At 54.3% G+C, this 24,957-nt stretch overlaps 1 protein-coding gene across 1 annotated transcript in view; it reads left to right on the top strand.

The window, feature by feature from the left end:
* CORO2B (coronin 2B) overlaps positions 1-24,957 on the top strand; it is a 127,191-nt gene that overhangs the window by 88,330 nt on the left and 13,904 nt on the right. Inside the window, exons 3-4 of the mRNA XM_045810663.2 lie at positions 15,041-15,157; positions 24,661-24,810. Of these exons, the coding sequence (XP_045666619.2) occupies positions 15,041-15,157; positions 24,661-24,810 (267 nt within the window). The remainder of the gene's footprint in view (positions 1-15,040; positions 15,158-24,660; positions 24,811-24,957) is intronic.

Raw genomic sequence — 24,957 nt, 5'->3', positions numbered from 1 at the left:
GGAGTTTCGGGTATGAGTCAACTGAAGAGTCAGTGATCCTTTTATAAACCAGCAAGATTTTAGAGTCAAGAAAGTAGGAAATCTCCCCCCTTCCTTTTGTGCTGGTCAGACCACAGGCTGGAAGTACAGTATTGTTCTCCGCTCTATGAGCCATACTTTAATTGGGAAATAGAGCAGAAGGTAATCTGAAGAAGGCAGCCATGATGGCAGAAATACTTCTGATCCAACAGGAACTGGAGTGTTGTACCCCCCACCGTCCATGTGCTCTGGATTCCCCTTCCAATGTCTGCCTCTGCTTTGCTGTCATTCCTTTATGAGGCTTTCACAGTACCTAGGGGGACACAAGCTCGTGTTAATTCTCCTTTCTCAGTCCATTCAGCCTCTGCTTGGGCCTGCAAATCTGTCCCTTCCCCTAGCTGCTTCTCCCAGGAAAAGAGTACATTTCTGAGGGTAGGAATAGCATTTTGTAGACATAGGAGAGACGCCTTGTCTGAAAAGAAGTAGGGCTCCGGGGGAAGGTGTGAAGTCCAAGGTCCTGCTTTCAGCTGTGCTACTTTTTTGCTTTGTGACCTTGAGCAAGTCAATTAACCTTTCTGGGCCTCGGTTCTCTCATCTCAAAAATTAGGGAACTAGTACCTCCCCCAGGGGAGTCGGGAGAACTCAGGTACCATGTTTATAAGTGTTTGCAAACCATAAAACCAATATCACTAATAGAATAATACACCTAGAGCCATCCAGCCCCTGCGAGACAGCTTTGAATCCTGCCTCTCCCCATGTCACCTCAGACAAGTCATTTGTAAAAGGGAAATAACAAGTTAACACATATTTAAAGTACTTAGAAAATATGAACGCGGTAGGTGCTTGGTAAATGGGAGTTATGATTACATCTCCTAGAAGAGAGAATTTTTGCTGAACACCTACTATGTGCCGTACTATTGGAAACACTACGTACCCAGCAAGAAACAAAACAGACAAAAATCCTGGCCTTCCTGGGGCCCATGTTCCAGTGCAGGAGACAGACAATAGAGCAAGTTGTAGAGTATAATGGAAGATAATGCTAGGAAATAAATTAGGGAAGGGGACAGGAATGGGGGAAGGTGAGGGGGTAGTGACAACTTTAAATACGGCGGTCAAGTACTCTGATTGGCTCAATTTGAATTAGATGTTCATTCTGGTCCAATCAGTTGTATATGAAGGAGGGGGTGTGACGCCGAATCTGATTGGCTCAGCTTAATTAATGTTCTTTCTGATCCTGTCAGCTGTGTGTGTGTGTGTGTGTGTGTGTGTGTGTGTGTGTGTGTGTTTGGGGCGTGGCTAACATGGCTGCAAGCTTCCCCATCTATGGATAAAGGCCATAATTAGGGAGTCATTGTGAGCTGCACAGACACTCGAAGGGAGGACCCCTGAATTCAAACAGAACGTTCTCCTTCTCTTCCTGGCCCGTCTTGGCTTTCGAATTCCTAGGACCAATCTAGCCGAAGGTCCGTTTCTCTAGCTATGAGGATTGAGGAGACAGAGGTTAAGAGGGCCACTTGAATAGCAAGGATAACTGCCCCCTTGAGCCCCAAGTGCCACTGTCCCTTTCTGACTAAGGCTTAATGGGCGCATGACATCCCCAGGAGAGTTGCTTAGCACGCATGCGGCTGACTGCTGGCTGCTAGCTCATCCTGCAACCCTGGCGAGGTTAGAGCCCCTTCCCACCCAGGCTGAGCCAGGCATGGCCTCGGGTGCCACGGTACAGGGTGTGGGCTCTGGTGGATGCAGAAGCCCCAATTTCTGTGCTGATGGGAACCCTCTCTTCCCTCTCTCACCCAGAGCCCCAAGAAGGTGGCCCTGGGGCCAGGGGACAACCAACGGATGGTGTCCCAGGGATCAGCGGGTGGGCAGTGAGAAGCAAGCTCAGAGGAGCTGCCCACACTGTCTCCTCTGGGGACCCCCGACACGCAGGCAGTGCGCTCCCAGCCCCCAGCCTCCGTGGCTGCATCTGTTGCTGTTCAACAAGGCCCAGACCTAACGTCCCATTTATTGTTCGAGAATTAGAGTAGCCCCAGGTCACTGGAAAGATAATGGATCTGGCTGGAGGCCAGGTGGCAGGCCTACCAGGGGATGTGTTCCCCGCCCCACCCCCTCTGGCAGCCCAGCGCTGTTCCACACTAAGAGCCAGTCCCTGCCCTGGCCCTGTGGGCGGATGAGGGAGGGTATGGACCTTCTGCAAAATGGGACCTGCTTCTCACTTACACACCCATTCAGTGAAAACTTACTGAGAGTCAGTCCTCTTCCCAGCACTGTACTAGGGGTTGGGGATGTAGCCATGACCAAAACAGACAGAAAGTCATGGAGCTCACATTCAAAGAGGAAAGGGGGGATTTCCTTTCTAGAAGGCCAGTGCCAAGCCCGGGGAGGGTCCCTGTGTGTGTTTGATGAGCAAATGGGTGGAGGTTCAATTTATAACCACAGCCGGTCAGAGCTGGCAGGGCCCCGATGTCTCAGCTCCGTTCCTCAGACACTTTTGAGCCCGTGTGCAGGGGCTGTGCTGGTCTGGGGTTGCAGGCTGGGTTAGGCGCCTGCCCCACCCATGCAGAGCTCACCGGTGCGTGATGGGTGGAGACGCAGCCCAGAGGCACTGAGCACAGTCAAGGGGGGCAGGGTGGGAACGCAGACCCTTATTTTGCAGATAATAATGGTTAGTGAGGTTTATTGAGTGCTTATTTGGTGCCAGGGCTGTGCTGAGGGGCTTGTGTTTATTGTCTCCTGAAGGAACTGAAGCCCGGGGAGGAACGGACTTGCTCACTCATTAGTGTGCGCAGAACCAGAGCCAGATGCCGGCTCCAAGAGCTTGGAGTGTGTGTGGTACATCCTTTCACCCAGCGCCCCTCCGCCCCGCCGAAGACCACCGGGCCTCGCAGATGCAGTGAGAGAAAGCTTAGGATGGGGGGGCATCTAAGAAGTGAGCTGCTCACCTTCCATTTAAAGGGGGCTTTCAAGGCCAATGATGTCGCAGGGCCATTGTCTCCGAGGTTGTGCAGCCTCTTAGATATCTCTGATGGCCCGAGGCCGAGGGTGTGAGCCACAGGCCCCTTGCCCTGCCCTGGGGTTCTGCAGCTCCCACGGGGGCAGCGCCAGCCCAGGGCTGAGTCTCGGCCAGGAAGATGCGAGGCACTGGGTTCCTGCAGACGCTGCAGGCTCTCGATGGATTGTGGGCTCTGTCGGGAGATGGTTCCAAAGAGACGAAGCAGAGGAGTGGTCCAGCTCTGGGGAGCGGGAACAGTGCACTCAGATCCACTCCCGCTGCTGACAAAAGCAGCATCTGGGCAACTGGCAGCATGTGGGTGGGGGATTATTTGATCCTGAATATAGACTGACATTGTGGTTAGGGCCAGAGGGCGTAAGAAGCTTGTTCTATGCTTTGTAGGTTTCACTGGGTCCCATACTCTGCCGAGAACCCTCCATGATCATCCCATTAAAAAATAAAGGTGCTGATGGGGCACCTGGGTGGCTCAGTCGGTTGAGCATCCAACTCTTGATCTCAGCTCAGGTCTTGATCTTGGGGTCGTGAGTTTAAGCCCTGTGTTGGGCTCCATATTGGGTGTGGAGCCTATATTTTAAAAAATGAGGGTGTTGATAATCTCTTAGGAAGACAACCAATGGCCATGAATGAAAGCAAATGATACAAGGTAGTGCTAAGTTGAGAAGCAGGGCAGCATCATGGGTAGAGAACCACAGAAGACTATACACCTTGTGAACGGTACCTCCTTTGAGTTGTGCAGTGCACAACCCATGCAACTATACAGGGGATCTGAATCGGTCCAGAGTTTGTAGCATTATTCTCACTCAGACAGTTTATGGCACTCAACAAAAATTTACTGAGATCCTGCCATCGGTCAGGCACAATTGCAGGCCCTCAGGTTACAGCACCAGACCAAGCGCCATGCCTCGTGTAACTTACATCCTAATTCAGAAGTCACGCAGACTGAGGCTTGAGTCCTGGCCTTGCCACTGTATTAATTAAACTTTCTGAGCTTTGGTTTCCTTATCTGTAAAAAAATCACAGTGATGATATGTACTTCGTGAGGTTCTTGTGGGAAATAATTGAAATAACACTTGGTTTCAGGTCTGACACCTGGAAGGCCCTCAGTAAATGGCAGCCAGCATTATCACCAATGGCCGGTTATGGGGGGACAGACTTGTGGAGCTGATGGCGGAGGGAAATCACAAGATGTGGAAGGGTCAGACACGATGTCTTAGCAGGAGCAGGAGTCAGGGGAGCTCCTGAAGGGTGGTTAGGGCTTACAGAGGGTCTAAAGGAGCAGGTCCTTCTAAGGATGGGTATCCTGAGGAATGTGGGGATGGGCAGTGAGGCAGTCGTGGACCAGTGGGGAGTCCCCTGATTTGGGGACCGTATTTTCCCCAACCAAGGGTCAGGGCACACATGATCTAGCCAAGAAGTTCTGTGTTTCTTCCAGATGTGAGAAGCAGTCTGAGAAAAGGTGTGGTCACCAAAATTCTGGGATTTAGGGAGATTTCTGTGTTTTATTAGGACCTGAGACATAACATTTAACATAGGGTCTGTCTCTTGACAGATCTGAGACGTATGACCCCAATAGACCTGGACAAACTGGTGGGTCAGGTGGGGTGAGGGAGGGTGTGGCCCCTCAAAGGCCAAGCAGATAAGCTTGAGGAGGTAGGGACAAGGCGGATGACAGGATTCCTGGGTGCTAGCAGCAGAGGTCACCGTGGCCGTCGTGAGCAGACAGGGATTGGGGGCCTTCACAGATTAAGGGGCTGGGGGTGGCGAAGAGCCAGTCTTGGAACCCAGGGAAGCACCAAGTCAGCCCCTGAGGGCCCAGAGCAGGAAGTTGGGGCAGTCGTTGGCCATCCCAGGTGGGAAGTATCATTGCTCACGCCTGGTGAGGTGTCCTTCCTCGGTCCCCAGAGGACTCTGGGTAGGAGGCGCCCTACATCAACTCTCCTGACGGAAGGTGGGGAGCTGCATCCCATCAGTCCCCCCAGATCAGGAAAGGAGCTTGGATATCCAACTGCCCAAATTCCTACAAGTGGTTATACCCACAGAAGGTTCCGGAGGGGCTGTACAATGAGAGTGATAATTATGAATGCCAGTCTCACACTGGGGTTCCAGAGGGGCCAAGCACCCAGGAGAGCAATTGGAAGGCTGCTGGAGCACCTCAGGGAGATGGGGGCGTGGGCACGGTGGTTCTGGAGGGGGCAGATGTGAAGGCATTTGTGGGGATTAACTTACCGGAGGCCTCAGGCGTCCTCTCTGAATGCTGAGAGCTACCCCGCATCTCTGGGGCTTGGGGAACAACTGTCGGAGCCCTAGAGGGTCAAGTGGCCCCAGGTAGACATTCAGATGTCCCCTTGCTGATCACGAAGAAGGAGCGCAGGGCTCAGGCAGGGTGCCGTGAGCCATTATCAACGCCTGCCGTAGAGACGGAAGCCCTGGGGGGCAGGGGTACCGCGGGTTTGTTATCTGGGGCCCTCCAGAATGCCTCCACTGTTCCGAAGGAGAGGCTGGGCCCAGAGAGGCAGGAACTTGTTCCAGGCCACAAGCCAGGGAGCAGCAGGGCTGACTTGAGCCCAGGTGCCCTGACGTCCAGGCTACTAGCCTTCTGACCGGGATGGAGGTTCAGTGGCGTTCCCCGAACCCTAGGGGGACTGGGTAACCCCGAAGGAGCTTCCCTTCGCACTGCCGGAGACATACGCAGGGCTGTCACAGTAAGAGCCTCAGGCCACAGGATGTCCCTTTCTCTCTCTTTCCGTGGACCAGACAGCAAATGGAAGGGATTTTTATATTCTTGGCAATAGTCCCTGGAAAACACAAGAAGGCCTGGGGGTGGGGGTCTCTATTGAGATGGCTCCTCCTGTGTCATACGTTCAGACATTCAGGCCTCCGGGCCAAAAAGCAGAGGGCTGACCCCGGAGCTGCTCCTGACCTTGACTAGGTTCCCCCTCGGGCCCATCCAGGCCTCCGTCCCTCCTGCGGTGGGTTTCCCTAGGGCCCTCTCCGTGGCAGGGCCTCTGGGGAGAGGCACTGACGGGGCTCTGGGAGGAGCACACAGGATGAGGCCTGCTTGGGGCCAAGAAATGGGGAGACACTGCAGAGCCAGTGGCTGACTCCACAGTGGCCCAGGCCTCACGTCCCCAGGGCTCCCCTCCTTCTGGGAGAGCAAGGCTCCATGGCAAGGGGAGAGGCCAGGGCCCGGTGCACCTACCTGTTGACTGCCTTGAGAGGGTCTGTGAGCACCTTTTCCTTTTGATTTTCTGCCCGGACTAGAAATGTGCTTTTCTATTCATCGCAAAACAAACAAAATGAAGTCTTTCCCTCTAATTTGCATAGATGCTGTCTTGTATTTTGTATTTTTGTATGTTTTATATTTTTGTCCTGTGTATTTTTCTTGCATTTTTACCGATTGTTTCACGGTTCCAACAGTTTACGGTTGAGGGTTTCTGCCCACATGCCCCTTCCCTACTGTGGGACACTGGGAAGTGATGGGGGGCCTGGGATACTGGAGAATCTTCTTCCCTCTGCGGTCTCTCCCCCACACCCCATCCCCCAACCCCCTTAAGGCCTGGGATACTGGGAAACATGCTCCCTGGGAGTCCCTCTCTCAGCCCCTCATCTCCCTGAGTATAACATAGTTCTTGCTCCGCAGGAATTGCCTGGCACGCCTGGGTCCCCCCGCGGCCCATTCTTCTGCGTGAAACTATCAATGGTCCCCATTGCCACGGGGTAGAGTCCAGACTCCTTCTCAAGACCAACAACTTCCTCAACCATCTGGTCGAGGCCTTCCTCTGCAGCCTTGTCTCTCTCCACTTACTTGGTTTTCCAAATCTACCCAGGCCTTACCAGGTGCTGGTCCTTCTGTGTCTCGATCCTTCCCCATGCTATCCCTGGCTGTGTGCCATCCATCCTAGGACCATGGACAAAGGCGGCCCCATCACCTGTTCTTCCTGGGGCCTGGAAGAGCTGAGTGTGTCTCCCAGAGCCGAAATACCAGGAGAAACAGGATTCCTCACTGCTCTTCCCCAAACAACACCCTCTCACCACCCTCCCACCCTCCCACCCCCGCTGAGCCTTTTCCCGCTCCCTCTGCCCATGCACACATACACACATACAAACACACCAGGGATCTTAACTGGAAAATTCAGCAAACCCTTTTCATCTTGAAAAACATGAAGATAAAAGAATGAGGGGGAAAATCAAAACAGGAAGTCATGGGGTTAGGAGGCTTTCTGAGGTCCCGCCATGAGCCTGTCTCTGTCCAGATAACTAACTCGAGAGCATTCACAGCCCCTTTCCCACACTCTGCCTTTGACTCTGAATCTAGCCCTGAAGCTCAGCCCCAGTGGAGAGTCTCTCAAGGTCCCAAGAGCCGGATCCAGAATTATCTCCCAGCATAGCGATGGGAGAGAGCATTTGTCTATTCCTTGGATCGTATTTTCTAGGTGCTGAGGATGGGAAGGGGTGTCTAGCTTGAGGGAACAGCATGAGCAAAGGCCCAGAGGTGGGAAATTGGGGGGCAGTCATTCGCCTCGCTTGAGCTCTTGCTGTGAGCTGGGCCCTGAATGAGGCCTCAGACATGCCTTTATCAAGGTCACTGACCTCGTGGTGCTCCCAGCCCGGTGGCAGGGATGAACCAGGAACAAAAGTCATTGAGGTAGCGGGAGCATTGGAGGCGGGGACACAAAGCAGTGTGAATAGCCATGGCGTGGCCCCGGCAGTGGGGCGAGGGATTCTGTCAAAGCAGGACCGAGCTGGGGCTACAACGGCTCTGATGTCTGAATAAGGAGTTCAGCTTTTCAAATCTAAGCAATAGGGAACCATTGAATCTTATGGAGCAGGGGAGTTACTGCAGCAGAAGTAGACTCGAGGCGACAGTACAGAAGATGAACCGGTGAGAGAATTGAAGAGGGCGGACACTAGGCAAGCGGACAAATCGGGGACCCACTCCAGGAATCCCGTAGAACAATCCTGCAAGCTCTTGCTTGAGTAAAGCCCTCTATCCGAAATAGATCTCCTCCCAGACTGCCTGAGAGTCTGAATACCCAGGAGCGTGCCCCTGGGGGCCAGAAGGCTCTCTCTAGAGGCTCTTTTGCTATCCGCATAGATGACCTGCTAGCAAGAACGGACTGACCCGTTACCCCCGGTGTCCTCCTTAGAAGGCTTTGGTCTATTGGATTAACTGACCGAAGAGATCAAGGCCCTGAACCATGAGACATGAGACCGGTGCGTTCTGATCGGCATGGGACAGCGCAGAACATCAGTGCGATGACCAGGTGGCCTGTCCAAAAATGGCTCCCCCGCCAAAGCTCGGAATGCCACCGACCATTAGAACTTCCAAACTTTGGTGCCCATTGGAATACTTGGGGATCCTGAAAAAATACTGATGTCTGGCTCCCCAGTCCCAGTCATGGCGATTAAATCAATAGGGATGCAACCTGGGCATTGGGACTTTTTGAAACTTCCCAGGTGATTCTAAACTGTAGCTAAGTTTGAGAACGACTAGGGAGAGGGGAGAGACTGCGTGAGGGGAGGGGGTTCTCTGAGAGCAAGTTCAAGGGGCTTCACAGCAGAGATGCCGGCCAGCCCGTCCTGAGAAGCCCATGAGAATTTCTGAGGTCCTCCTTCTGATCGATGATCACTTTTCTCCCTAATTAGCAAGTGTCTCACCGCCGGTGTGAGTTGGTGGTGGCAGAGTGGAGGTCCCTCCGGCCGGACAGCGCCAAGTGCAAATTGCAGCCCCACGCCTCGCCGCCGCTCACCTCAGCACGGCCGCCCAGGAGCTCAGTCTTCTTCTCCCTGAAATGGATTGTTGCTGGAGGGTTCGAAGCATTTCCTGAAGCTTTGTAGGGTTGTTATGAGAATTAAATAAAACAGCGTGCCTAAATTGCTCAGCGCGAGGCGTAGGGGTCTGTGAGCACCTGTCCGCTGAGCTGCTCTTACCATTATTGTCTTTGTCGCTGTCATCGTGGGTACGGCCATCCCGCATCTTTCCCATCGCTGACTCGATGTGACCGTCCACATTCTGTCCCGGTACCAGAGGCAAGGCGCCTCTGGGGGCAGCCCAGCCTGGCTTCATACGGTTAAAAGGGCAGCCACGAAGAAGCAGAAAAGGAGATAGCCCAAAGTGTAGGAATCCGGGAAGCCCAGAGAGACTTGGGGGGGTGGGGGCCACGTTCAATGTCACTGGGCCGCTTAGGGGAGTGCCAGAACTGGGCCCGGTAACCCCACCTCCCGCTCAGAGTCTGTCCTTTTGCAGCCGCGCTGAGCTGATTCCCCAGGTCAGAAATGTTTCGCTTCTGTGTCCAAAATTCAGCTTTGCAGCGGTGGAAAGTTCTAGGCTGAAGCTGCAGTGCAGGTTGCTTTGACAGTATCTTGTCCTCGGTCGGTTCATGGGGTTCAGACAGAGCCTGGACGGAGGCCCGAGCACCCGCCGCTCCCCAGGCGGCCTTTCCCGGGCAGCACCCGGCCCCGGCTGCCCGCGTGCACGCCACACTCTCAGACCGGCTTGCAGTCAATTAGACGATGCTATTCGGTTTCAGGGGGCTGGTTTTCCCCCAAACCATTCGTGGCGTAGCAGGGGAGCAGAGAAGCTGTGTGAGCTAACATAGTTATGTTTCCCCCCAAAGCTTCTGGAACCTATAAATCTGGGAGACACATCGGTCTGCCCCTCACTTCTTTAGGGCCTACGTGACCACAGCCAGAGAGGGGTACTTTTCTGTCAGAGCTGCGAGTGGGTATGGCCGTGTTTTTAATAACATCTGTCTTTGCGATACAAATTTTAAACATTCATCGTGGCAGAATTGGAAACCACGAGTAGCCAACTAGCTAGAGATCACCGCTCTTCAGGTCTTGATGTATTTTTTCACAGACTATGTGTTTTTTTTTTTAAAGATTTTTTATTTATTTATTCGACAGAGATAGAGACAGCCAGCGAGAGAGGGAACACAAGCAGGGGGAGTGGGAGAGGAAGAAGCAGGCTCCCAGCGGAGGAGCCTGATGTGGGGCTCGATCCCACAACGCCGGGATCACGCCCTGAGCCGAAGGCAGACGCTTAACCGCTGTGCCACCCAGGCGCCCCCCAGACTATGTGTTTTTTTAATACATAGAGGTCATGTTACGTACCTAGCGTGCTTCTGACTGTTTCATTAAACATGAGCTCGTAAGTGATTCTCGAGTCTTCAAGTATTCTTTAAAAATACGATTTTCCATGACCTCATAATATTCTGTAATATCGGTGTACGAGAATTCATTCCGGCAGTGCCCCCTTGTTGGACATTTATTTATTGTTCTCTTTTATAAATAACACAGCAGTGAATGTCTTCCTGTGCTTCTCTGTTGAGTCCCCGGGGTAAGCTCCCAAAGTGGAATTATTGGCCAAAGGTTATGAACCTTTCAAAAGTCCTTGAGAGACTAGGTCCAATGCACCTGCAGGAAGGTACGGAGAGGCCGGTGTCCCAGCCTCTACCAACTCCATCTTCTGGTAGGTGAGGTATATTTGGGATATGACCCAACCCGCAGTGTGGGGCTCCTCCTTGAGAAGGCTCAGGGTATGTAACAGCTGCCACCCACCCTTTGATGTGGAAGGTCTATCTCACTGAAGGGGGACTGGATTTGCCCTTTGAGGCTTCCAGGATAAGGCCCACACCAACAGCATGAAGATTTCCATCGGGATTCTAGGATTCTAGACAGCAGGGAAGGGGCTTCCCCACCCCACCCCAGGCAGCAGGGTCTCTGCCCCGGCTCTGTTGAGGCTGCAGCTGTCTTGGAGATTCAAGGACCAGATGGCAGTTTAGACCCCGGGACCCCTGACGCCCTTCCACTGGGGCTCTGTGAACTGACTGTCTCCGCAGTGATCCTAACATCATAAAACACTGAAAAACTTTGACTCTGCTCCTTGGACCCTTTCTAGACCTCTGCTCCGTCGGCTGTAAGATGAAGCTGTTATGAGGATTAGATCCGATCGCATTAGTGATAGCTGTTAGTGTCAGTGTGCGAATGAGGAGGGGAGTGACGGGGAGAAGGCCGTGTTGTGTAGCGGTTATAACCAGACCAATCGGGATTTGGTCTCAAGTCACACCGCCATAGAGAAGCTGGAACAGAAAACAGAGGCATTTGGGGGTCTGGGGAAAGGACTATTCACCTTTTTAAAAAAAATACAAAACAAGCCTCCTTTAGAACATCTGGTACCTGCATTTTATTTCTTTGTTCTTTAATTTTTATGCCTCTCAAAGCGTAACGGTCCAGAGTTCATAGGGTCTAGTGCTGCTCCAAGGCCTATCGAACAAGACGTGAGCTGTGGTCTGCTCGCATCGGCTCTTGAGAGCCTGTCGCTACAGTTTTCATTCTGCAAGCCGATTGGTACACACGGCCATTATTAACAATTAAGTTATGCGAACTTGCGATTAAATAAATTACGTAAAAAAAAAGGTACTGAATGTTAACAATTCGTGACTCCCTAGTTACTTGACTACTCTCTGTGCTCTCCAGGGGACTGGTGTCTAGTATATCCATGGGAGAAAGGTCACATAACCCTGGACCGTTGGGAGTCTCCTCGGACTCTACTGCTGGTGACATCGCCCTGGTCGATCAAAGTTATTGTGGTGGGAATAGTGATACCACTGAAATCGGCAGATGCTCCAAACAGGGCCTTTGTTTCCTGGAAAAGCAGGTGAATGGGTACCAGCACACGACTCTCTGTGACTGCAGTCCCTCCCCCACTTTGCCACACTCCCCAAAGGGAGCTCTGTTCGTGGCTTTTAGCTGTTTCCTTTGGCTTTTATCCCCATATTTCTTAATTACATGCTTTCACCGCCATGTCTGGATTTTTTAAATCGTACACATTGTATGGTGACTTCTTATTATGGAAGATGAAGATCTGGCTCTCTTCCAGTTCAGTCTCCCCCTTACTATACACACACACACACGCACACTTTCCCTACTTCTGTGCTCCCAGTACGTTATAGTATAACTCTTGTTTCAATAAATATTCAAGATTTACATTATTACAGCATGTAAATATTGTACATAAATCATTATCACTATGATTTACATTAGCCTTCTTATACAACCTTTTTCCTGGAGTTAATAATGGTGTTTTTTTATTCACTTGATTTCTCCATAGAACAGTGGTTTTCAGACATTTTTTTCTTAGAGGTGGAACTTGTCTTTCAAACAAAATGTTATGTGGAAACTGACAGTATAAAACAGGAAAAACAGAGCTGCCAGGTCGAAAGGGGGTTCTTCCCTTGAGGGCTGCCATGTACAGCCAAGTAGGTTGTGCACTGCACAACTCTAGCGGTCACCGTTCACATAAGCAACAATGCGATTTAGTCACGACAATTGTAATTCCCCACCCTATTGGGGAATGCATCCATTGTGTAAGGCAAGGTCCGCCTGGGAGTATACATTACATCAGGATCTTCTCGGCTTTAAAAAGACTGATTCCCTTCCCAGTGCAGGGCTCTGACCTCACTCCATTCTGAATAGGCTCCAGCGATGTTGCTTAACCTGTCCGTCCAGTGCATCACCCACACAGGCTGCGGGCCAGAAGCTGCTGTTAGCTGATGGCCACCTATCGACTGATTCAGTGCCCCTCAGATACGGCTGGGCTGGGCTCGGTGCCAAACGCATAATGCAGATAGCTTTCCCCCCGGGAGCACTCGGATGTAGCCTTTGGGATCGAATGTAAGGAATGGTGCCATCAGACAGTGTGTGAGCTGTGGGAGCAGACAATGCAGGGCCTATCTGCCCTTGGAAGTCAGGGCTGGAGGAGAGGAGCCGGCCCAAGTGAGCAGTGGGATTCAAAAGGCTCACCCCTAGGCAGGAACCCCTGATTGGTTCTCAGCTGGGTAAACTTGGGCAAGTGGCTTAAGCGTTCTGGGCCTTAAGTTCCTCAGACCTGAATCACGGGGTTTGCGAGAGTCAAAGGAGATCACGTGTAACCCTGACAAATGCCACGGTCACATGTGGCTGAGTCTCTGCTTAAAGTCTCATTTAAAGAAACAGTGCAACGGCCCAACGGTAATTGAAAATGTATCCCCGTTCTAACTGCATCGCCCAGAGAATGGCAAAGGGGGGATCTCCCATTCCTAACTGCTGGTGGTGCTCCCCAGATCTCCTCTGCCTCCGTTCTGTAATTTTCCCACAATGCACGGTGTCCGCGAAGCTCCCCTCTGTACGGCTCCGATGCTTTCTTCCCCCCTCTCTTACTCTGCCTCATTTCTTACCCTCTGTACCACTGCCATTCGCTCTTGGGTCTGTTTCTTCTCTACCCATCTCGCCATTGCTGGGTCACCAAAAGTCAGAGGATCTGGAAATGAGGTGCTGGAGACGCGGGCAGGAAGTGGGTGGGGAGAGGTCACAGTAGGACACACACTCTGAGATCGCTCTTGCCGCATCGTGCTGGTGAAGCGTAAGGCCCATGGAGCAGAGGCTTTGCAAAAATTCTCTTCTTCATGAATCCGTTGAGGGACCTAAGACGGGGGAGGTATGGCCTTGCTGGGGTGCCTCTGAATACCTAACCACCATCAGCCGATGGGCAGTGACTGAGAAAATCCTCCCTATCTCCTCCCATGCCCCCCAAAAACCTAGTATTAAAAGGGCCTGGGGGTGGAAACACAGCTTTTGCCTATAATTTTCCTTCCCTTCGTTAAACATGGACTTCCCTTCCCTTCCCTACTGCCCTCCCCCAGATTCCTTGTTTCTTCTTTTGTGGAATCCAATCCCTTTGAAGGATGTCTTTCAGGTCATGTACCTAGCACATAGCGTGTGCCAGGCTCGTAAGGAGCTGGATAATGAATGACAAGAGACAGATTCTGTCCTCGGTTGCTCACAGGCAAATAGAAACAGGCTCCAATTGCACATGAGGGAACCTGTGATGGAAGGAAGCCTAGAATGCTATGAGCACACAGAGGAGGAGCTCTTCACCCATTGAGGGATCAGGGAAGACTTCCTGGAGGAGGTGTTATTATCTAATCTGTATAATAATACTACAGTTATCATATATTGAGTATTCACTGTGATGATAATCTTCACACGAAGCACTTTGCTAAGCGTTAGCTCATTCAATCTTCACCAAAGGCTAAGAGACGATATTACTCTCCTCATTTCAGAAATGAGGAAACTGAATCTCGTAGAACTTCACTGACTTTCCCATGGCCTAAAAGGTAGCAGAGTTTTAGTTCAAACACAGGCCTGTGTGACTCCATCGACAATGCTCTGAACCACAGGACACTGTGTACAGTTGTTTAAGATGCGCACTGAACAAGCATCCACATCTGGGAGCGGCACTGTTCACATCATAGGCAGAGTGACTCATATGACAGTGTTCAGGTGGACCCAGCGTCTTTGGTGACTCCTGGAGCAGCAGGAAGGAGCTTCCTCCCCTGAAGGGCAGGGGGGAGTAGGGCACTGGGGAGAGTACATATGCTCCCGTGTCTGGAGGTATGGGCTGTCCACGAGGCTTTGGTTGTGCAGGCTAATAGGAGCATCTTAACTTGAAACTTTTTTACTTGAGGAAGGGGTACCTTTTCCTAATTTGCACAAAAGCATCAAATGGACCAACAGTGGCCCTGCCCTGCCCCACTATGTGTCGCCTGCCCCATTACCATTCAGTGTTGGGGAGGACTCAGCCACGGAACCATCTGGACCCACCTGAGGCAGGGATGCGAAGGCGAATAAGACAGTGGTAGGGGGCGCCTGGGTGGCGCAGTCGTTAAGTGTCTGCCTTCGGCTCAGGGCGTGATCCCGGCGTTCTGGGATCGAGCCCCACATCAGGCTCCTCTGCTGGGAGCCTGCTTCTTCCTCTCCCACTCCCCCTGCTTGTGTTCCCTCTCTCGCTGGCTGTCTCTGTCTCTGTCAAATAAATAAATAAAATCTTCAAAAAAAAAAAAAAAAGACAGTGGTAGGTCATCAGGGACCTTCCCGTCCAGTTTAGAAGCCAAGAATAAAGGCTCTTCTTTCAGGGCCCCCCTAGGACGGTCCAACTAATCCTCTTCTCTCTCTCTTTCTCCTTGACAGACGGGCAGGATTGAGCCCAACTACCCCAAGGTCTGTGGTCATCAGGGCAACGTGCTGGACATCAAATGGAACCCGTTCATTGACAACATCATTGCCTCCTGCTCGGAGGACACATCGGTGAGCAGGAGAGGGGCTCCCCAAGGAGGGCAGACCCCGGGGGCTCCTCCCTGCTTCCTCTTGGAGGCCTCCCTTCCTAAACTCCTCTCTTTCTCCCTTCTTTGCCCTTCCTCTGTCTTCTTCCCACCCTTCCAGCTAGCCCCAGGATGGGGGGGGGGAGTTGGGAAAAGGACTGAGAGAGCGAATCCCTGGAATATTTGGCACATCTTGCGCCTTTAGTGTGATTTCGTCTGGAGGTGTTGATTTTGTAGGTGAGAATTAAAACACGAAGTTCAGGCATGTGATTCAGCACTCGTCTGTGGTCTTCAGACGAAGACCTTCCTCCCCGTCTGTGTTTTCCCTTCTGCCCAGTGGGCAGGGTGCGGCTGGAGCTGGGGGGCTGGAGGGCGCAGCGGTCAGTGCGGCGAGCGCAGGGGCTCAGCGGGAGAGACGGCACGTGGAGGAGCTGCCCATCCTTCTCTTCGGGGTACAGGGAGCTCGAGGAGGTGTGCCAGCGACCACAGCCGGCCCCATCTCTGCCTGCTGAGCTGTCGGGCCCCTGTCACCAGCCATGAGGGAGCAGACGGGCTCCAACTAGGGGCTGCCTCCTGCCGAGCTCCTCCACTCACTCTGAGCCGGGGTGTCGCTAGTCCTCACGGCCACCGCCACACTGAGGGCTGGGAAGGTCCCGCACCGGGAAGCACAGCAGGGCTGCTGGCCGCACAGCCCCTGCTCCCCCGGCTCAGCCAAGTCTCATCAGGACGCCAACCCACACGGTCCGGGCTGGGAGCCTCTGGCCCTCCCCAGTGTGTCCCGTCTCTCCAGGGCGGCCAGCTGGGAAGGAGACAAGCAGTGAGAGAGCAGCTTGATGAGGGGATGGACAGAGGAGCCAGGGCTCTCCGAGTTGCTTGCCGCCCTGGTTTCACCTCTGGTCCAAACTTCTGCCTGACGGAGGGCGAGGGCAGGAGGGTCACTGGCCGGGATGGCCCAGCCCGGGTCTAGCTCAGCACCCTGTTCCCCCCGGGAGTGAGTCAGGGGCCTGCTGCTCCAGGAGCCCGGCTAAGAAACCAGGCTCCACGCTGTGTGTCCAGGAGAAGCGTTAGGCCCCAGCGCCGACCACACCAGCTAAGCGGGTCTCTGCAGTTGCGCACGCCGACCAGAGGGCCGCAGTGCACCCGCCGCGCTCCCGGGCCGGGCCTTCTTCGAGCGACGCTCGGCTGTGCAGTCTCACAGTTGAATCTCGGCTTCATTACCTGCCAGCTGGGTGACCAAGGGCAGATGACTTGCCCTCTCTGGGCCTCAGTTTTGCTCCTCTGTGTCACAGCAGTGATGAGACGTGCCTCTGGCGGTTGCTGTGAGGAGGAAAAGGGATCTGAGCCTAACACGGTGCCTGTGGGTCTCTGTCCTGCTCCGGAAACACCACCGGTAGAAGGGCAGGGTCGCACGCCACTCACCGAGGTGCCACACTGTTTGAAGTGTCTGCGGCCACGGAGGTCGGACAGAGGGCTATGCGCACAGGGATCCGGGATTTGTGTTGCCGCAAGTGTAGGGGTGAGGGGAGGGAATTCGAGAAAGCTGGGCCCTGGAGAAGCAGAACTGCTGGCAGAGAAGGGGTGGAAGGAGGCCCAGGGAGGGGGCACAGCGGACGTTTGTTGTCCCCAGTCCTGGAGGCCGAAGTCCGAGATCAGGTGCCAGCATGGTCAGGGAGGGCCTTCTTTTCGTCATGTGCCCACGTGCGACCGGGGCTGGGGTCTCCCTGGAGGCTCTCTGATAAGGGCTCTAAACCCATTCCTGAGGGTTCCACCTTCATGACCTAGTCACCTCCCAGAGGCCCCACCTCCCAAAACCGTCGGCTTAGGGGGCAGGACCTCAACATATGTAGGGGACACTGTGTACCCCGGGCATCAGGGAAGGGGAGCTATTGGGCCAGAGTGGGGGTCATGGCTGGCTCTGTGGAGGAGGGCCCCACCACCCCGCGCCCCGAGCCAAACCAGCCCTGGGATGTGGCTCGGCCAAGAGGAGGGGAGCATCCAGGGGAGGAGCGTGGCTGGCAGGGGTGGGAGACGAAGGGAAAGGACGGCCGGCCTGGGGGCACAGCGGGCATGGCTGGCCCGGGGCCACCGAGCCAGAGAGAAGGAGATTAAGTCTTCGGTGCAGAGAGGAGCTAAGCTCTCTCTCTGGCCGCCGGTCCGGCTGCCCCTGGATCAGCGGCTCGGAGCCCCACTTAGCCCCTGTCAGGTCTTCACCCCTCCTGGGCCTCAGGGCCAGCGGAGCTAACAGGCCCCCCAGGCTGGAATAGCCCCTCCTGGAGATGGTCCCTGAGGCCCAAGGGCACACGGGGAGGCGGGGCGCAGGCAGGGCCGGCACCCCTCAGCCCCTCAACGACGGTCCTAGGTTTCCAGGTGAGGAACTGAGGCACAGTCACGAAGGGCTGGCAGTTCGGATCCATCGAACATTCAGTACTGACATCTCGGAGGCTTTTCTGAGCAAGGCCCGGCCCGACATCCACCGAGGGCATAAGGTGGGGGGAGGCATCCCCCCCAGGGCCTGGGAGGAGCGGCACGGAAGGGGAAGGAGCCTGCAGCTCCCCCACTCAGGTGAGGAGGCCTGTCCGCACCACCAGCGCTGTTCGGACTGACCTACCTGCCGCCATCAAAGTCAGGCCACTGAGACACCCTCCCTCAACCCACTGTGGCCCAAATGGTCAACTTATGCACAGCAGACACGACATCCGGAACCAGGTTGGGGAGGCCAGTCCGCAGACCTAAGCGCCAGGCACCGTGCTCCTCATGGGGGCTGGGAGCTAGAGGGTAGCTGTTGGAGCGGGTCTGGCCCAGGTCTCCAGGTCCCGGCCCACCCCCACCCCTCCACTGCCCTCTGCTTGGACACTGAAGGCAGCCAGCAAGCCCTCCCTGCTCCCCAGCTCCTTTGCCATAGTCCCCATCCCTGAAAACCCCTCCAGGGAAATCCATGCCCCATGCCCTGCCCCTCCCCCAGAGTGCGAGGAGAGCCTTGGGAGTCTGACCCCATCCCTCCAGGGTTCCGGTGGCACATACCCAGGCCCTTTCCCAATGGGCTCATGTCCTGCGGGAGAGGTAGGGGCCATAACTCTCCCTGGCATCTGGCAGAATCCAGTTCTTTCCGCCGCTGGGTGATGTCACCTATTGTTAAATGGCTGTGCTTTTTATAGCTTCTGCGGCAGCTAGGGAGGGTGGCTGGCAGGCGGCAGGGAAGGGCTCTGTGGGCTTCCAGCCTCGTGCTCCTAGCCTTCCCAGAGGGCCAGCAGCTGCAGAGAAAGGGAGAGGTTTCTGACATCTCAAGGAGAGAGAAAGAGTGGTCCCAGAGGGGAGAGGGAGGCAGGCCCCTCTCCCTGGTGGGCTGAGCTGGGCAGCTTTCCTCTGCTCCTTTATCCAAAGGCTGCCCTCCCACCCCACCCCCGCGTCCCAGAGAGGATGCCCCTCCCCCAGGAGCTGGGAGTGGGATGAGGCAAGATGTCAGCCCTGTGGGGAGCAACCAGAAGCCACCCACCACCCTGCCCTTCTCTTACACACACACACACACACACACACACACGCACACACGCATGCACACGAGCTAGAGAACTGACACCTCTTGGAGCTAGAAGGGAGCACCGTGCCCCTTTCAGAGATGGAAAGGACAGTGGCCCCCAAGAGAGGTCAACGGCCTGATGGAGGCCCCGCCCATGGGCCTGGCACTGCAGAGCAAGTGGCAGTGTGGCTCTGTCATCAAGCAGCCGGGCTCAGGAGTCCGCAGGCCTATAGGTTTCTGCCACTTCCCAGGCCCATGACCTTGAACCAGTTTCTTTACCTCTCTGGGCACAAGTTGCCCTCCTGTGAAACGGAGATCATATTGGACTCAGCATCAGAGCCAAACGAGTATCCAGTGTTTTGTGTTTCTTGTCTACTAAGAACTCTACGGATCCTGGGCAGTCAGAGACCTGGGACTCTTTCCACTGCGTCTCATTCTTTGCTCTTGGAGCCCCCAGGTAGGCCTTCTGTCACTGGTTTCCAAAAAAAAGACAAAGCTGCACGGTGACCCTCAAAATCCAAGAGAGAAATCCCCCACCCCTTCCAAACCAGGAATACAGCCCTGATTCCCCATCTACCCAGCTCAGCACCGGCCAGAGTCAGGGCTGCTCTGCTCTCTGCAAGTCGGGGGCTGACTCATTCCTGAGCCTGCTGCTGATGCACGGTTTCTGGGCTTCTAGGATTCTTCCATTGGCTTATGCATTCCAAAGGGATGTGCTAGACACTGTTCCTTGCACTGAAGGCAAAGGTGGTGACTTAGGAGATCGTACCCCTGGGGGCGCCTGGGTGGCTCAGTCGTTAAGCATCTGCCTTCGGCTCAGGGCGTGATCCCGGCGTTCTGGGATTGAGCCCCGCATCAGGCTCCTCTGCTATGAGCCTGCTTCTTCCTCTCCCACTCCCCCTGTGTGTGTTCCCTCTCTTGCTGCCTCTCTCTCTCTGTCAAATAAATAAAACCTTAAGAAAAAAAAAAAAAGATCGCACCCCTGTATGGAGGAGTCCACCATCCAGCAGGACGGCCTGGCAGGTTGTCGGTGCCCCCAGAAGGGTGATGTCTAGATACCCGGCACTGGGGAGCTGCTCTCTTTTTGGGGATAGATAAGCAGGACAAAGCATGGCCTCTCCAAGGTGTGAGATTCAATCCAGGGGAGACAGAAGGCACCGGGCAGCCAAGTAAGGTCAGGACCTCGATTTGAACAGAGCTTGTCAGACTGCAGAGCTCTCAGGTTGTTGGCCCGCTGCTCCCTCCCCAGGCACGTGGTTTTGTAGTTTTATTAACCGTCCTTATCAGCCCTCTTGCCGTGGCTTTGTCTGCGCGGTCTGCTGTCTCCCCCACGAACCTGTGAGCTGCCCGCGTCTAGTATGTGGGACCCAGGCAGACACCGAGCAGATTTTGTTGGATTGAATGTGACTGACTTAAACAGGGCTCTGACCCAGGGACCTAAGAAAGGGCACAGCTGGCTTGCTAGAGAGAGCGTTTTGCCGCAGTTCTCCACCCCTTCCTTCCAGAAGTCCGGTTTGTCTGGCCCTATCAGGTTTCCTGTGGAAGCAGCCTCCTCCGAGCAGATCCACAGTGCTCCTCCCACACCCATCCTCTCTTTGCTTCAAACAAATCCCTTGAATACCGAGGCATTGATATTCCTTTTTCCAGCTACTTAGGCCCACTGTGAACTCCAGCTCCTCCTCTGAGCTCCTATGGCCAACTATTTGCTGTAGCAGTAGATGGAGCAAAGCCAGTCTCTCCCCCCTCCCCAGGGACATACTCAATGATGTCAAAGCTGAGACCTTCGGGAGATTAACTAGTATTGCCTCAATGTGCAGATGAGAACACTGGGAGGGAAGTGGCCCGGGATCAAATGAGGTTATCCTCTTTCCTTCTCTGCAGGACATTTTTCATCGGGTCCCCCCAGGCCGGCCTGGAACCGTTCCTACATCCAACAGTTCTTGGTGAAAACTACTCTCTGGGTCTCCCACTACAGGCCTCGACTCCCTGGGACTTGGATCCCGGCCAGAGGCTGAACCTGGGCACAGACACAGCCCCCCCGCCCCCCATCCCCTTGGCTTAGTCCCTGGGTTCCTAGGTAGGAACCCTAGAAAGCCTCAGACTCACAAAGACACGAAGCCCAGTTTCGTTTAAGCCCCATGCCTCTAAACGGCGCACATGTCTCTGTTCGTCATCTCGACAAGGAGCCTGAGCCCTGGAGTGGTCACCAGGCTTTCCCTGGGTGCTCAGGAATTAGGCTGCTGGGGGTTGGGGGGGAAGCGTTTTTCCTGAGACTCACCCAAACAGCTTTCTCGGGCCTCGGCGACCGGGTGTGACACACACGGCTTCTGGCCTCCTCTGCTACCTGCCAGCCTGCTCCGCACCCGTCGGGCGGACCCACCTGCCTTTTCCCACCCACTGTGCCCGAACCCATGCACGCTGCTCACTTCTCTGTCTCCTTCCCCCTCCCCACATCCCCAGCCTCTCTTTTCAAACGGGCCAACCTGCTGTCTTCCAGCCCTGATGGTCCCAGAACCTCCCACCCTTGACCGTCCCCCAGCCAAAGACTGGATTCAAGGCCCCTCCAGCTCTGTGTCCATGGGTTCTCGGCTCTTCTCTGCCCCACTGCGTCCTGCTCATGAGCAGGCACAGGGCGAGCTCAGCGTGATCCCCACAGCTAGCAGGAGTCTGGCTCACAGAGGCGTGTGTGGAATGACCATGGCTCTCCTCTCTGTTTCGGAGATCTTTCTCCAAGTCCGGAGACCGCTCTCCTGCCTCAGTCAACGCTTCTGCACTGATGTCTCAGTGTTCGTGTGCGTCCGTACTTGTCAGCTGTCCTCAAGCTGCAGTAGGAGGCGTCCTTGGCCCCCAAGCGCTTCCACACCTGCCTGTCACTCTGACCCTCGAAATCTCATCCCTTAGAGTCTGGAAGCTTCTAGAGCGTCCTCCTCAAGTGCCAACAATGGACACAGAAAATGATGCCGAGTATCTCTAGGAATCACAGAAATGCAAAGCCAGTGAGATGGCATTTTCGACCTGTTGGGTGGGCAGAGGCCTATTTCTGAAGGTATCGTTGGAGACATAGGTAAAGAAGCACTCTCAGACTCTGGTGGCGAAAACTGGGACAGCTTTTGGGGACAGTTTTACGGTAACTATTAAAAAATGAAGCCCCTTGGAGGCAAGTGCCCTACAGGACTATTCGCACCCAAACTTGTATTCCTGGGCTGCTCTGCACAGAGTGACTCGTAAGAGGGACAAAAGCGGGCAGAGCCCAGATGTCTGTAAATAGAGACTGATACAACCCATCCCGGCACAGTCACACAACACATGTCCCTCCGGCCGCTCACTAAGACAAGGGAAATCCGTGTGCACCGGGGTGGGAAGATGCTCGCTACCTGTTACAGCAGAAAAGCAAGTTGCGGAGGGGCGCCTGGGTGGCTCAGTCATTAAGCGTCTGCCTTCGGCTCAGGGTGTGATCCCAGGGTCCTGGGATCGAGCCCCGCATTGGGCTCCCTGCTTGGTGGGAACCCTGCTTCTCCCTCTCACACTGCCCTTGCTTGTGTTCCCTCTCTCACTGGCTGTCTCTCTCTCTGTCAAATAAATAAATAAAATCTTAAAAAAAAAATAAGTTACAGAAGAACATATCTAACAGCCTCCCTGCGGGGTAGAAGAGAAAGAAGTGGGGGGCGTGGGGGAGGTGTGTGCACGCGGGCGTGCGTGCTCATGGTGCGTGTCCAACCCAAGCATTGGTCTCCTCTCTTCAACGGTCACCTTCCTCTAGTGCACGGGGGACAAGAGGACTGTGTCTTATTGGTGACCATGCAGTCGTCTACATGGGCCCCTGCTCCACCCTCTCCTCCACTTCGGATCAGACCTCATCTCTGAATGCCCTATGCAGGGCCCACTGAGGAAAAACCACGGGCCCTGCTGGGTCCCTTCTGTGTCGCCTCGCTCCCCCAGCCCCTGCCATCATGCAGGGCTTTTCTGGAGAGCTGGACCAACCACAGGGGATGGCAATGTCAGAAAAATGTTTTAAACTGTCCCCTAATTATAACCTTTTTCTCCAGCATGTTTTTAAAATTATTTTTAAGATTTTATTTATTCATTTGACAGAGAGGGAGGCAGAGTGCAGGCAGAGAGAGAGGAAGATGCAGGCTCCCGACTGATCAGAGAGCCTGATACGGGCCTCGATCCCAGGACCCTGGGATCATGACCTGAGCCAAAGGCAGATGCTTAACCAACTGAGCCACTCAGGTGTCCCTTGGGCATGTTCTTTAAACTGAGACTAGTACACTAAAGGGTAAGCCCAAACCTTTGCTTGATCTTGCCTCTCTTACCCTGAAGCCTCCACGTCTACATGTGTGGAGCTGGGTCTTTCGGGGGACACAACAAGAAGGGAAATCACCATGGGAATCTCCTTGGGGGCACCCCCCAGGTCCCAGCCTTCCCCCCTGTCCCAAGGACTGCCTTTGGAGTTCCATGTTTATTCACAGGCTTCAGAATTATCCTCGAATAGCTAATATTGCAGAATAACATAACATATTAAATTGTTCCCCTACCGTTGGTCACTTGGAAAGTTGCTAAATTTTCCGCGTTGCGGTGAACACCTTCATACGCAGAGACTTTTGCTTATATCGGATTTTCAGAGTGAAATTACCAGATCAAGGAATACGACATAAATATCTTTATGGTTCCTGCTATAAAGATTGCCAGATTGCTTCCAGAAGACTCACTCTCATTTATAATACTACCAACACCAATTACATCTACCAGTCCCAGGATATAATCGTGCCAACACTGGCTCTCCCCCACCCCACCTCCCAGTTCGAAGATTATAAATGGTATCTCAAAGCTGTTTTTCCAGTTTTTCTCCTTACTGGCAAGGGTGGAGTTCAGCTTTTCAAAAGCTTTGCTTCAAAGGTGCCCTAAGTTGCAGTGACGCGTGCTCTTCCCTTTCTAGTCAGAGCATAATCAACAGCGCTCATGATGACAACGATTTTAACAGGGCTTAGAATTCCTTCGGTCTTTCGAGCACTTTACAGTTTACAAACCTGGGCAACCGGCACCTCATTTTATTCCACCAGGAGGCAAGGCAAGGCAAAGGGTTTTTCCTCCCATTTGTGGATGAAACCATTGCAACGAGACAGAGCGTGTGTGGCCCGAGAAATGAAGCCCAGCGGGGCTGATGTCAGGAATCAGGACGGTGCTCGAAGAGGGCAGAGAGACTGCGTACTTCCTCTCTCTGGGGCCACGTGGTCTCTGCTCTCTGCTCCCTCATGTGTCCCCTCCTCCTCTCGGCCCCTCATCCCTTTCTGCTGCTTTTTTTTTTTTAAGATTTTATTTCTTCATTTGAGAGAAAGAGAGAGCACAAGCAGAGGGGAGAGGCCGAGGGAAAAGCAGACTCCCTACTGAGCAGAGAGCCCAACTTGGGGCTCCATCCCAGGACCCGGAGATCATGACCTGAGCCGAAGGCGGACGCTTAACCGACTGAGCCAGCCCGGCGCCCCTCTTTCTGCTTCTTTACCAGCGTCCACAAGACTGCAAATCGCGGCGCACCCAGGCTCTGCCCATCCTCCCGTGTAGGCTCCAAACATCTGCTCAGTCTCTGACCCTTTGGAGCCTCACCTCTCAGGAAAGACTCTGGGCCTCCCAGCCTCCCAGATGGGTTTTCCTCTGCTCTCCTGTCCACCTTGGTGAGGAGCAGCGGGCCATGTGGTACTAACAGAGCTGCCCAGGCTGAGATCAGAGCTCTTAGAAGGGCGTGGAAAGGGAGGCAGAGATAGGCTCTTAAATACAGCCGTCTCCGAAAGCTGCTTGCTGTGTGAAGTTGCACCCAGGAGCCTCACCCAGACCCTCAGTCAGGCTCTGCCCACTGGACCGGCCGGGGGTGCCCCCCTGCGCAGATTGGGGGAAGCCTGGAGTCTGAGGGAGAGGGCCGGCCCGGGCTTCCCCTGGCCCTTGCCCACCCAGCCTTAGCCCTCCGTCCCCCTCTGCAGGTGCGGATCTGGGAGATCCCCGAGGGGGGCTTGAAGCGGAACATGACCGAGGCTCTCCTGGAGCTGCACGGGCACAGCCGGCGTGTGGGGCTGGTCGAGTGGCACCCCACCACCAACAACATCCTGTTCAGCGCCGGCTATGACTACAAGGTGAGCGGCCCGGCAGCAGCCGGGGGGGGGGGAGGTGCTCTCTTTAGGGGCCACCTGTAAGGAGCACTGTTACTCTCCTGAGCTTGTTGACCAACATTGTCCCATCTGTCTGTTCATTCATTCATTCATTCATTCGCTACTCAGGGC

The sequence above is a fragment of the Ursus americanus genome, chromosome 28, assembly GCF_024610735.1.
Source record: "Ursus americanus isolate L20-20 chromosome 28, mUrsAme1.1.p, whole genome shotgun sequence".
NCBI classification, from domain to species: domain Eukaryota; kingdom Metazoa; phylum Chordata; class Mammalia; order Carnivora; family Ursidae; genus Ursus; species Ursus americanus.
This window is presented reverse-complemented; position numbering and strand designations above follow the sequence as displayed.